Source organism: Onychomys torridus, chromosome 1, assembly GCF_903995425.1.
Source record: "Onychomys torridus chromosome 1, mOncTor1.1, whole genome shotgun sequence".
NCBI classification, from domain to species: domain Eukaryota; kingdom Metazoa; phylum Chordata; class Mammalia; order Rodentia; family Cricetidae; genus Onychomys; species Onychomys torridus.
This window is the reverse complement of record NC_050443.1, coordinates 105,324,513-105,337,141: the sequence shown is the minus strand read 5'-3', so window position 1 is coordinate 105,337,141 and position 12,629 is coordinate 105,324,513. Positions and strand designations below refer to the sequence as shown.

Below are 12,629 nucleotides of genomic sequence, written 5' to 3'. Positions count from 1 at the left end.
AGGAAAACTCTGCCTACAACAATCCTTAACTTGTACCAGGTATGGGGAAAGGTTCAAGAAAATACATGCCCTGAAAGCCCTCCAGTTCACCTGTCCAGCAAAACAGAGGTGAAAGTCATGGAGACTTCCTGGTAGTCCCGTACCAGGTTTCATCCTTCAGGTAGGTTCCAGGAATGTGGCTGTGGCTGGCATAGGTCAGGGGCTGTGAAAGAACTCGTAGTGAAAGATATGTTTTGGAGAAAGGCATCAGTAATACGCCTGTAGCTGAGCAGGAGGGAAGTGGGGGAGAAGAAGTTGAATTCTGTGTAGGTGTGCCAAACTCTATTTGCCAGCTGTACACACACATGCCTATGATGGCTGTAGGAGTCTCTGTGGCAGGTGCACTGCCCATGGTTAAATCACCAGTAGAGCACCTCTGTAGCAGGCTTTCTTCTGGGCTACCAACCAACTCCCTATAAGACATGGAGACTTAATATTAGTTATGAGTGCTCAGCCTTAGCTTAGGCTTTTCCCACTAGCTTTTTTTTTTTAAAGATTTATTTATTTATTAATTATGTATACAGCATGTATGACTGCAGGCCAGAAGAGGGCACCAGATCTCATTACAGATGGTTGTGAGCTACCATGTGGTTGCTGGGACTTGAACTCAGGACCTCTGGAAGAACAGTCGGTGCTCTTAACCTCTGAGCCATCTCTCCAGCCCCCCCCCCCACTAGCTCTTATAACTTAATTTAACCTGTTGCTTTTCATCTACATTTTGCCTTGGTGCTTTTACCTTTCTTTCATTCTGTATGTCCTACTCTATGTCTGTCTGTCTGGTGGTTGCCTGGCTGGTCCGGGTGTCTATCCCTCTCTTTCTCCCTCATTCTCTCTTCTCTTCTTTCCTCCTATTTGTTCTCTCTGCCCACAAGCCCCACCTACCCCTCTACTGTCTAGCTATTGGCTGTTCAGCTTTTTATTAGACCAATCAGGTACCTTAGGCAGGTAAGGTGAAAAACAGTAACACATCTTTACATAAACAAATGTAACACATCTTTGTGGTGATATGTTGTGTGCACTAATAAAATTTGCCCGAAGATCAGAGGATAGAACAAGCCACTAGATTAAATGTAGATGCCAGGCAGTGGTGGTACACACCTTTAATCCTAGCATTTGAGAGGCAGAGATCTGTCTGGATCTCTGTGAGTTCAAAGCCACTCTAGACTACATGAGATTGACTCAGTCTAGGGGAGAACCAGAGCCAGGCAGTGGTGGCACACACCTTTAATCCCAGTATTTGGGAATCACATGCCTTTAATCCCAGCACTAGGAAGGCAGAGCAGAGAAAATACTCCATTATCTATCTTATTTTGGTGAGTCCAAAATGTTGTACCTAATTAACTTTCTATCCTAACTTGTATTACCAACCCAAAACTATCTTCTGATGTCTTTCAAACTTATACACTTTATACCTCTTTAGTGAATTTCTTTTCTGAATTTGTTAACAAGGAAAACTATAACTATGTAATCTTGAACTCCCACAGAGACCTGAGATGGCAATTATATTAACTGAGTAAGCAGTCACAAACAAGTGGCTTCCAAAAAATGTGAGAAATGACAGAAACAACTGGCTGCGTAGTTACCCAAGGTTCCTCTGCAACATTGGAGCACTAATCTTTGGCCTACAGGCCTAGCATATCTGATAGACTTATTCTGTGAAGCAGGACATTCTGAAGGGCCTTCCTACCTTGTCTTGGCAAAGTTCAGCAGTCTTTTCTTTTATGTCCTGCTTGTCCATTTGGACAGCATACTGTCAGCAGTCAAGGTAAGGGCACTTTCCTGCCCAGTGGCTGACTTGCCACAATGAAAGTAAACTCCATAAAGAGTTTCTTTGTTGCCCATCATCTTCTCTGCTAGGAGCAGACATGTTTCATTGTCATAAAAAATTATGTTATTAAAACATCTTAAATGCCATATTCTGTAGATCTCTGAAGTGTTTAAAGATGACCTGTCTATTTAAAATATATTTCTGTTTGACCCAGAAAACATACCTAATATTACAAGTTTGTTGTAATAGGTGACTAACTAATAACTTGCATTTCTTTATATCCTAATTAGTTGATAATAACTTTCAAGGACTAGAAAATTGCATTACATTATTAAATGAATTGTATAGTACAATACCTTGAACAAGATTAGCAAAGTATATACAGTGTTCTAACAAAAATAATCTCAAATTTGTATCAATATACAAAATTTGTATACAATATACAAAAATCTTGCCTAAGAGTTTTCTGAAGGTGCAAAGCCTATGTAAAACTTGGTTGAGGAAGAACCCAGAACATCACAGGTAATTCTTGACTGAGAATTTGCATTTGGCATTGTACCTTTGGAACTTAGATAAGAGGTTTTGGGATATGGAAATTAACTTGCTAAAAGGTGTAAATTGGAAAACAATAAAAAAGTTGATGGGACCCCACAACTGTTCCAGCAGAACAATGATAATGCCATTAAGCTGACAAACAGCACCCCAAGATTGGCTATGGACTACAAACTGCTCAGGATAATATCAAGATGGCTAGCTGAGAAGATACAGCTTCATTGACTACTCCAATCAGAACTTGTCCATAATTCTAAATTTCCTTTGTATTCCCATAAGACTACCAGTGCCCCCAATCAGCAGGAAATAGCCTAAACTCTACACCCACATTCCAAAAAAAAATGGATTATGGATGTTTGTCTTTGTTTAGGAGTTGGTTAAAAATTGTTATTGGTCATCATCAATCTCTTTCTAAAAGAAATATATTATATAGAAATGACAGGATAATAAGGTAGATTATGAATCTACTCTGAAAAAAAGAGGATATAGATATAAGATAAAAGGTAGATTATTGAATCTACTCTAAAAAAAGATATAAAAATGATAGGGTAAAGGGTAGATTATTGAATTTACTCTGAAAAGAAAAAAGGGAGGATATGGATATGATAAAAAGGTAGATTAGTGAATCTTCTTTTAAAGAGCAACTACTAGTTTTAAATATTTTACATTGGATTGGATTTTTGTCAAATGTTTATGGACTGGCCATTGTCAATGTAATTCTTGATTGTATATATTATATATACCTACTATATACACTTTTTCTCATACTAGTTATAACCTTTTATTATTTTAGACAAAAAAGAGGAAATGTGATATATATCAGAGGATAGAAAAGTCACTAGATTAAACATAGAGCCCAAGCAGTGGTGCAAGCACCATTTTTTAAAAAAGATTTATTTATTATGGCCAGGCCGTGGTGGTACACGCCTTTAATCCCAGCATTCGGGAGGCAGAGCCAGGCGGATCTCTGTGAGTTGGAGGCCAGCCTGATCTACAGAGTGAGTTCCAGGAATGACACAAAGCTACACAGAGAAACCCTGTCTCGAAAAACCAAAAAAAAAAAAAAAAAAAAAAAAAAAAAAAAAAGTATAGTGTTTTTCCTGCAGGCCAGAAGAGGGCGCCAGTTCTCATTAGAGATGGTTGGGAGCCACCATGTGGGTGCTGGGAATTGAACTCAGGACAGGACTTCTGTAAGAACAGCCAGTGCTCTTAACCACTGAGCCATCTCTCCAGCCCAGTAGCACACACCTTTAATCCTAGCACTCAGGTGGATCTCTGTGAGTTCAAAGCTACCCTGGACTACATGAGATTGACTCAGTTTGGAGAGAACCAGAGCCAGGCAGTGGTGGCACACACCTTTAATCTCAATACTTGGGAAGCACATGCCCAGCACTATGTAAATCTTGTCTGCAGAGACATTAGGCCCTAGGTTCCATCCCTAGCACCAAATAAAACTGGGTGTGCTATGCATGCTTTTAATTATAGCACTCAGGAGTTAAGGTGTAGGAGGATCAGAAGTTCTTGGTCATCCTCAGCTACATAGTAAACGTGAGGCCAGCCTGGACAGCATAAAGCCCTCTCTGGAAAAGAAGAAAAGGCAATTATTGCTTTCATTAATAAGTAGTTTTTCTACTTCTTCTTAGGACTGATAGTGCTTGTCCTAGTCTGGGTTTATGGTGAAGTGACCCTTCAGGCAAAGGTCTGGGTCCAGGCAGTCTGTAAAATGAGAGTGTGCTAACATTTAAGGCTGCATTTCTAGACATTGACACTCACTGAGCATGAACCATGGAGGAAATCTTTGTAAAAATATTTATTTTATGAATATGGGTGCTTTGCCTGACTGTGTACCACAGGTGTGCCTGCTCCTGGTGGAGGACATAGTGTCAGATTTCTTTGAGTTACAGATGGTTGTTAGCTACCATGAAACAGAGTTGGGTCCTCTGCAAGAACAAGGGCTCTTAACCACTGAGCCATCTCTCCAGTTCTGGGGAAATTAGTCTTAAGGCTTTTGGCCCAATGTAGAGTTGTTAGTGCTACAGAGAAGACATCCCAGGTTCAGATTTCATTCCTTCATCTCATAACAGATTTTGAGCAAGATGATTAAGATTTGTGGGTTTTTTTGTTTGTTTTTGTTTTTGTTGAGACAGGGTTTCTCTGTAGCTTTTGAGCCTGTCTTGGACTAGCTCTGTAGCCCAGGCTGGCCTCGAACTCACAGAGATATGCCTGCCTCTGCCTCCTGAGTGCTGGGATTACAGGCGTGTGCCACCACCGCTCTGCGGCGGGTTTTGTTTTTGTTTGTTTTTTGAGGTAGCCCTTGCTGGCCAGGAACTCACTATGTAGACCAGGGTGTCCTCAAACTCAGATCTGCCAGCTTCAGCTTCCCAAGTGCTGGAAATTAAAGGCATGTGCTGTCTTATGGTTTCTGTTGTTTTGTTTGGGGAGTGGGCAGTATAGGTAATTTAATTCAGGGCTTTGCGCTGTGGCCTTGTGATAATTATCCACATAAGGACTCTAGACAGTAAGTTTCAGACAACATCTACTCTAGAATTCCAGGTCTTAAGTTGGCTCTCAACAGCAAAAGCACAGACATCTTTGTGTGGCCTCTTGACATGTGGATCTCCTCCACATTTCTGTACAGTGGGCAATCTTCCTTACAGTTTGTCCTGATAATTATACAAGGGTTTGGTTTCACACCCAGTCCTGGTTATCCATTTGTGAAAATATTTTTATAGACCTTTGAGCCTCATGCATGCTAGGCAAATACCCTACCACTGGGCTACATACCCTTCCTTCAAAAACAGGTTCTCAACTGTTTTGTCCATGCTATCCTGGAACATGTTGATGGCACAACTGCACTATTTAGGAAAGCAAAGGTGGCGACGTGACTTCCCGGCGTCCTTACAAGTGAAATGACTAGCTAGCCATTTGTTTTTGTCCCCCCTAGCAATTAAATGTGCATTCCACTGTACAAAGTACAGTGTAGGCACAAGGCTATTAGTTTCGCCTCCAAACCAAAGTCAAACTTCCTAAAGCATTGGAAGGTGGGTCATTCATTTCTACAGACTACTTAGGAGCTGCCCCAGGTACAAGATTAGTCAATTTACCCTTACAACCATTCCGTTTTACCAGACGTGCCATGTGTGCCTCAAAACATTGTCACTGCTCCCTTCTTTCCTAGGACTTTTCAGAATTCCAGGCTGCGACAACTTTATGGTCATAGAATGCAGCTGTTCAACAGATCTCTGTTGACGCCGTGTGACTTTCCCTAGGGAGACATGTAGAAGCGTCTTCTCCAGCTAGGGCAAACAAACACTAGAGAACCACAAGGAGAGTCTCCTACGCCTACACTTCTCAAAACCTGTTTAGGGGATACTCCATCTGCCTTCTTGCCCTTAAGAATCCGTTGGCTTCATTCAAACGCGCCGCCTTCGCCAACACCCAATCAGAACGTCCGATCTTCAGCTACCGACCAATGAAGGAATGCAATAGACAAGGGGGGAGAGTAGGCATGAAGCCATCCCGCAGCGCCATCACACTTTAGGGCAGGGAGGTTAAGAAGCCGGCATGGCGCTCGGGTCAATAAAATCGATAGCTGGCGGCTGCCTGTGTTCTAGGCAGCGGCGGTGCAGGCGCAGCGCCGCCATCTTCCCCGAAGGCATCTTCCGGTGCCTCTCGCCCAAGTTCCAGCGGGAGTTCCCCGAATAACGGTGTGGTCTGCGTCGGGCCGACTCAGATTCCCTCCGGGCCTTCCCGGCCGGGCTCCCAGGTCTCGGGGTGCGCCGTGCCCCGGGCGAGGCCGGGGCGCAAGTCCGATGGCGCCACCCTCGGCTCCGCTCCCCGCGCGGGCACCCGGGGAGGCTGGACCAACTCGGAGGAGGGGCAGGAGGCCAAGGGCCTTGAAGTTCGCGGACGTGGCCGTGTACTTCTCCTCGGAGGAGTGGGGCTGTCTGCGGCCGGCGCAGAGGATGCTGTACCGGGAGGTGATGCGCGAGACCTACGGCCTCCTGGGCGCGCTCGGTGAGGCCCGGCCCAATCGGCTGACGCGGGGCCTAAGGGATGATGGAGCTGGAGGGCGGGGTAGAGTGGGGGCAGGGACCCAGGTCCTGACCTGCGACCAGCTTGTTCGGGGTGGGGGCAGAGCCTCGTCATATTTTTTTTTTTTATAGCATCATTTCCCGAGGCCAGCCCTGACTGGTTCTCCTTCCCCAGGATGTGCAGGTCCCAAACCAGCTCTCATCTCCTGGTTGGAAAGAAATACCGATGATTGGGAACCGGCAGCCCTAGATCCGCAGGAGTACCGGAGATGGGTAACATTCCAGAGAAGTGAGTGAAAAATGCCCATGGAGACCCTGCAGCCCTCTCGTGTAACTCCCTAAACTCTATCTCCCCCAACTTAGAATTTTGGTCTGGTTAGGGGTAGCCGAGCTGCCTGTACTGTAGGCAAACGAACTCCATGGACGTAAATGAACCGCTGAGCTTTGAAAAAGATCCAGCTTCCCGGGATCTGGGACCTCGCCTCCATTGCAGTGAACTCGGATCCTCTGGAAGAGTAGGAAGAGCCCTCGATCTCTGAGCCATCTCTCCAACCCCTGGTTCACTCTTGAATTTAAAAAGGAAAAGAAAAGGCCCATTGATTTGAGTGTGCGCCTAGGCTGTGAACTACTGGATGAGACACACTCCAAGGTCTTTAACATTGTTTACAGCTGTTTCTAGACCAGCAGCTGCATATTTGGGAGTTGTCTTAAGTCAGAAGTTTCTATGTTGTAATAAATAACACGACCAAAAGCAGCCTGGGGAGGAAGGGGTTTATTTAATTTACATTTTCTTATTACAGCCCATCATCAAAGAAAGTCAGGGCAGGAACTGAAGCAGAAGCCGTGAGGAAGGGTGCTGACTGGCTCCTTCCCTGTTTTCTTATATATCCAAGAACACTTGCCCAGGGGTGGCACCACCCACAGTGTGGGCTGGGCTCTTTCTCATCCATCACTAATTAAGAAAATGCAGGCTTGTCCAGAGGCCAGTCTGGTGAGGGAATTTTCCCCATTGAATTCTCTCTCCATACATGACTCTAGCTTGTGTCAAGTTGACATAAAACAACCCAGCACAATTGACCCCAAAGTTTGACATACAAATACATCCTGTTAACCACAGCCTTCCCTTTCTTGTTCATCCCAGCGTCTCAATTCAGTCACTCCAAAAGTTGGGTCTCCTCACAATGTCCAAATTCTCTTTCAAAAAGTTTCTCTAGAATATCCAAAATCTCTCTAAAATCAAATACAGGCTCCTGTAAAAGTAATAATAATAGTAATAATAATAATAATAATAATAATAATAATAATAATTTGCATACTTTCTTATTCCAAATAGTAGTAACCAGGGCACAGCTACAATAAAATCAAAGCAAAATGAAAGTCCGACAGTATGAACTTCTCAATGTCAGACTTGTGAGATTCACTATCTTTTGGGTCCAAAGGGCTTGGCAGTGGCACTTTCTGTAACTGTCATCCACAGGACATGCATTTGTTAACTAAGCTCAATTCGGCTCTGCTCCACAGCTGTTGCTGTGGGTGGTGGTTGGTCATGTGGTAATGTGGTAATGGTATCTCCAAAATGCTGGGGCTACACCTTCACCAATATCCTCTCCTGGGCTCTCTTTAGAGATGTTGACCCTACCACATCCTGCCAAGCCTCAGTTTCCCTCCCTGACCCCTTCAATCCTGAGGTTTCTACTTTAGCTGAAGCTGCATATTCGCCAGTGGTCTGTGCTTGCCTGTCACAGTGCCAAGCGATAGTTATTCTCCATGACCCTTTAAGCCTTCAGAAGTAATAGACCTAGGAAACTTACATATAGCCAAGTTCAGCTGCCAGTGTGAGATGCAGCCTTGACTCCATAATGGACCAAAGCTCTGTGTGCTGACCCTGAGGAAATACTCCCAGATTTATGATCCTGGTGATACTGGTATTTTTTTAATCATGCTGATTTCTCAGACCCAACTGACCAGCATTAATTGTCTTAGATAAGCAAAGGTTTCTCTTTAGTGGTTCTTAATTAAAAATATAACCAGGTGGTGGTGGTGCAGGCCTTTAATCCCAGCACTTGGGAGGCAGAGGCAGCCTGGTCTACAGAGCCAGTTCCAGGACAGCCAGGAATAACAGAAACCCTATCTCGAAAATCCAAAAAGTACGTACATACATACATACATACATACATACATACATACTCACGTAAGTGGTCTTGGTGGAGTCTTTAAGGGAGTCTCAGACTTCCCTCTGGAACTTTACAAGCCAGGCCTCCATCGTTTGCACTGCTCAGCATTATCTCCTAAGTTCCCACGGAATAGCCCACTGCACCCTGAGCACTCAATAGCTTTCCCAGCTCAAAGTTGCCAGCACACTCCTCAAAACACATGGTTAGGTGTGTCACCCCCCTCTTGGTGCCGCTCTGTCTTAGTTAGGGTCTCTAGTGCTGTGATAAACACGGCGACCAAAACCAGCTAGGAGATGAAAGAGTTTATTTCACTCACACTTACCCATTACAGGACATCATCAGAGGGAGCCAAGGGCAAGAACTGGAGCAAAGGCCATGGAGGAGGCTGCTTATTGGCTTTTCTCTCGTGGCCTGCTAAGACTGCCTTCTTATATACCCCAAGGCCACCTGTTCAGGGATGGCACCAAAAACGGGCTGGTCACTCCCAACATCAATCACTAATTAACAAAAATGCACCACAGGCCAACCTGGTTAGGGATTTTCTCTGTTGAGATCCCCTCTTCCCAAACTACTCCAGCTTGAGTCAAGTTGACAAAAACAAATACAGGAATGCTTTTAAAATGCAAATTCTGGGCTGGAGAGATGGCTCAGTAGTTAGGAGCACTTCATATTTTTCCAGAAGCCCTGAGGTCAGATCCCAGCTTGCAACTCTCCATTTACAATAAGCCCAGTTCCAGGAGACCTGTCACCACCTTTCATGAAGAGATCCTTAGAACACGTGTTCAGTGGGAAAAGGGAAGTGCAGTAAAGTTATATGTTGTAGTCACCTTTTATGTAGGTAAGGTATGGGGAAACCGTATGTATTTGTACTGCATCATAAAACCCTGTAAAGATAGCTTAGGGTGCTGCTCACTGGGTAGAGTGCTTGCCTCCCAGCACATGGCACAGGGTTTGATGCCCAACACTGCATAAATAAGGTGTGGTACCTGCTCAAGAAGTTAGCAGTTGGTGGGGGGAAGCAGGAGGTCATCCTTCCCCCTTCATTAGTGAGTTGGAGGCAGGCCTAGAGTACATGAGACCCTATCTAAACAAACCAACAAACAAACCCCCCAAATATTGGAAGAAACTAACAGTTTCTACAAGGTTGGTGGGGACGAAGGTTTCTGTATTCCCATAGAGCTACCCCACTTCTACTAAAAACATTCAGGTTTTCTTGTTTGATTGTTTCTAAGGACAAAGTCTCTTGCATCTTAGTAAAGCTGTGTAGCCAAGGATGAGCTACTTTATGTGGCGCAGGATCAAACCCAGGGCTTCCTGAATTCCAGGCAAGCACTCTGCCAACCAAGCCAAACCCTTAGCCCCCAGACACTCAAACCCCACCCCCATCTTACGTGGATGAGGAGCTGTAAATGCCTTCCACATTGGCCAGCTGTTCTTCGCTCTCTCTGACACTAACAGTTGACAGGATCTGAGTGTATTGGTCTTGTAACCCTTAACGTTACAGGCAAGCATAGAAGCCCAGTATCTCATTTCTCTGTTTCCCTGTAGAAACCCGAACCAGACAGAACGAAGAGAAGGAAGTATTCCCACCTAAGGAGACACCCCGAAAGGGGAAGCGAGGGCGGAAGCCCAGCAAACCGCGGTTGATTCCCAGGCAGACATCTGGAGGCCCCATCTGCCCTGACTGTGGCTGTACCTTCCCGGACCACCCCGCCCTGGAGAGCCACAAGTGCGCCCAGAATCTGAAGAAGCCCTACCCTTGCCCGGACTGTGGGCGCCGCTTTTCCTACCCATCCCTGTTGGTCAGTCACCGGCGGGCACACTCTGGTGAGTGCCCTTACGCCTGTGACCAGTGTGGCAAACGTTTTTCCCAGCGGAAGAACCTGTCTCAGCACCAGGTCATACACACAGGCGAGAAGCCCTACCACTGCCCTGACTGTGGCCGCTGCTTTCGACGGAGCCGGTCCTTGGCCAATCACCGGACCACACATACGGGTGAGAAACCTCATCAGTGCCCCAGTTGTGGGCGTCGCTTCGCCTACCCATCCCTGCTCGCTATCCACCAGCGCACACACACAGGAGAGAAGCCCTACACCTGCCTAGAGTGCAGCCGCCGCTTCCGCCAGCGCACTGCCCTGGTCATCCACCAGCGCATCCACACAGGAGAGAAGCCTTACCCCTGTCCTGACTGCGAGCGACGTTTCTCCTCCTCCTCCCGCCTGGTTAGCCACCGGCGTGTGCACTCTGGGGAGCGGCCCTATGCCTGCGAGCACTGTGAAGCCCGCTTCTCCCAGCGCAGCACCCTGCTCCAGCACCAGCTCTTGCACACGGGCGAGAAACCCTACCCCTGCCCGGACTGCGGGCGTGCCTTCCGGAGGAGCGGCTCCTTGGCCATCCACCGCAGCACCCACACGGAGGAGAAGCTGCATGCCTGCGAGGACTGTGGCCGCCGCTTTGCCTACCCCTCACTGCTGGCCAGTCATCGGCGTGTGCACTCGGGCGAGCGGCCCTATGCCTGTGACCTTTGCTCCAAACGCTTTGCCCAGTGGAGCCACCTGGCCCAGCACCAGCTCCTGCACACGGGGGAGAAGCCTTTCCCCTGTCTTGAATGTGGTCGGTGCTTCCGGCAGAGGTGGTCTCTTGCTGTCCACAAGTGCAGCTCCCACATCTCCAATGGTAACCCCAGACCTGTGCTAGGAGGGCCCGGTCAGAGGAGAAGTGCCCTATAGCGTGACGAAGACGGGAAGGTCACTTACGAGGGGTTCAGAGGCCATGCAGAGCGGGGAAGAGCTAAAGCCCTGGTCCCGGCTCCACATCCTGGACTCCAGTGTATTCCACCACACTGGCTGCCTTACAGCAAGCATGTCAGGAACAGTTACCAGGAGAGATGACACCATTTGATTAAAGTTTTCCAAGCTAACCCATTTTAAAATAATGTGGGTGTGTTTTTCCCCCAGTCTCTCTTAGATCCTGTGTACAGGTTACATTCAGTCAGGAGAAACGCCTTTGTAGAGGGCAGAACCTTCCCTGCTGTCTCTTTTTCCATATCATGTGAAAAATCACTCCTGCCAAGTGATTGGTCATTGCTGAAAACTGACTGGAGTTTACTACCTCACATGGCAGGTCATTTCCTTGTGTGATGGTGCTAATTTTTAGAAGGCTATATACTGCATTCTCCTTTGAAAACTTGGCCTAGAATATGTTTAGTACTTTATCCACATGGTGGCTCTTCAGAAAACCTAGTCACAACTACATTGTGCCCAAGTTGGTTTCGTGTGTGTGTGTGTGTGTGTGTGTGTGTGTGTGTGTGTTGGTGGTGGTGGTGGTGGTGGTGGTGGTGGTCTCACCGCCTCAAGTGGTCTTTAACTTGTGGCTTAAGTGATTGTCACACCTCAACCTTCTGAATAGTTGTGGTAGGCTGGTGCCGCCACATCTGGCTCTGTTCAAATGTTTTTTTTTTTTTTACATATTTTAAAGATTTATTTATTTTTATGTGTTTGAGTGTTTTGCCTGCAAGTCTTTCTATGAACCATGTTTGGGCCTGGCGCCCAAGAGAGGCCAGATGAGGGCATCATATTCCCTGGAACTGGAGTTGTGAGCCACCATGTATATATTGGGAATCGAACCCCAGGCCCTCTGGAAGAGTAGCCAGTGCCCTTAACCACTGAGCCATCACCTCCAGTTTCTGGTCAGTCATTCTTTGAAGCGTGGCTCTCAGTTCCTACATGTAAAATCTCCAAGCGTGCTGTTTCCAGTGCCTCTTGTTAAGGATCATAGGAAAACAACAGTATGCACCGGGGGACTCCTGCAGTCTGTTTTAACGAGGCACTGGTATGGGGGGAATGCCAGTGTGTTTGTTGGGTTTCAGACCTCTAAACGCCCTAAGATTTCTTTTTAGAGATGTGATAAAACCAAATCTTCACCACATTCCAAAAATTAGTTCAGGTTGGGTCTGAGGCATCAGCACAGTAAACCGAGAGGTTTGATTGTTTTTCTTTTGTTTTTTTTGGAGACAGAGTTTCTCTGTGTAGCCCAGGCTGTCCTGGAACTCACAGAAATCCA

The 12,629-nt window shown here is 46.4% G+C and overlaps 1 protein-coding gene across 2 annotated transcripts; it reads left to right on the top strand.

Annotated features, from left to right (window-relative positions):
- Nucleotides 1-5,464: 5,464 nt before the first annotated feature.
- Znf689 (zinc finger protein 689) lies at nucleotides 5,465-11,298 on the top strand. 2 transcript variants are annotated; one of them, XM_036175480.1, is made up of 3 exons: nucleotides 5,466-6,376; nucleotides 6,569-6,682; nucleotides 10,116-11,298. In XM_036175480.1, exons 1-3 carry the CDS (start codon nucleotides 6,172-6,174, stop codon nucleotides 11,294-11,296), a joined length of 1,500 nt encoding a protein of 499 aa, XP_036031373.1. In that variant the 5' UTR covers nucleotides 5,466-6,171; the 3' UTR covers nucleotides 11,297-11,298. The 2 variants fall into 2 exon arrangements, with proteins under 2 accessions (XP_036031384.1, XP_036031373.1); XM_036175491.1 differs by lacking the exon at nucleotides 6,569-6,682 and having other exon boundaries at nucleotides 5,465-6,376.
- Nucleotides 11,299-12,629: the final 1,331 nt, after the last annotated feature.

What these genes read in the sequence shown, in the direction of transcription:
- Znf689 (XM_036175480.1), top strand. Translation starts at nt 6,172, where the DNA reads ATGGCGCCACCCTCGGCTCCGCTCCCCGCGCGGGCACCCGGGGAGGCT. An exon ending in CGGCCTCCTGGGCGCGCTCG is followed by an intron (nt 6,377 to 6,568) that starts GTGAGGCCCGGC and finishes CTCCTTCCCCAG; the next exon opens with GATGTGCAGGTCCCAAACCA. An exon ending in ATGGGTAACATTCCAGAGAA is followed by an intron (nt 6,683 to 10,115) that starts GTGAGTGAAAAA and finishes GTTTCCCTGTAG; the next exon opens with AAACCCGAACCAGACAGAAC.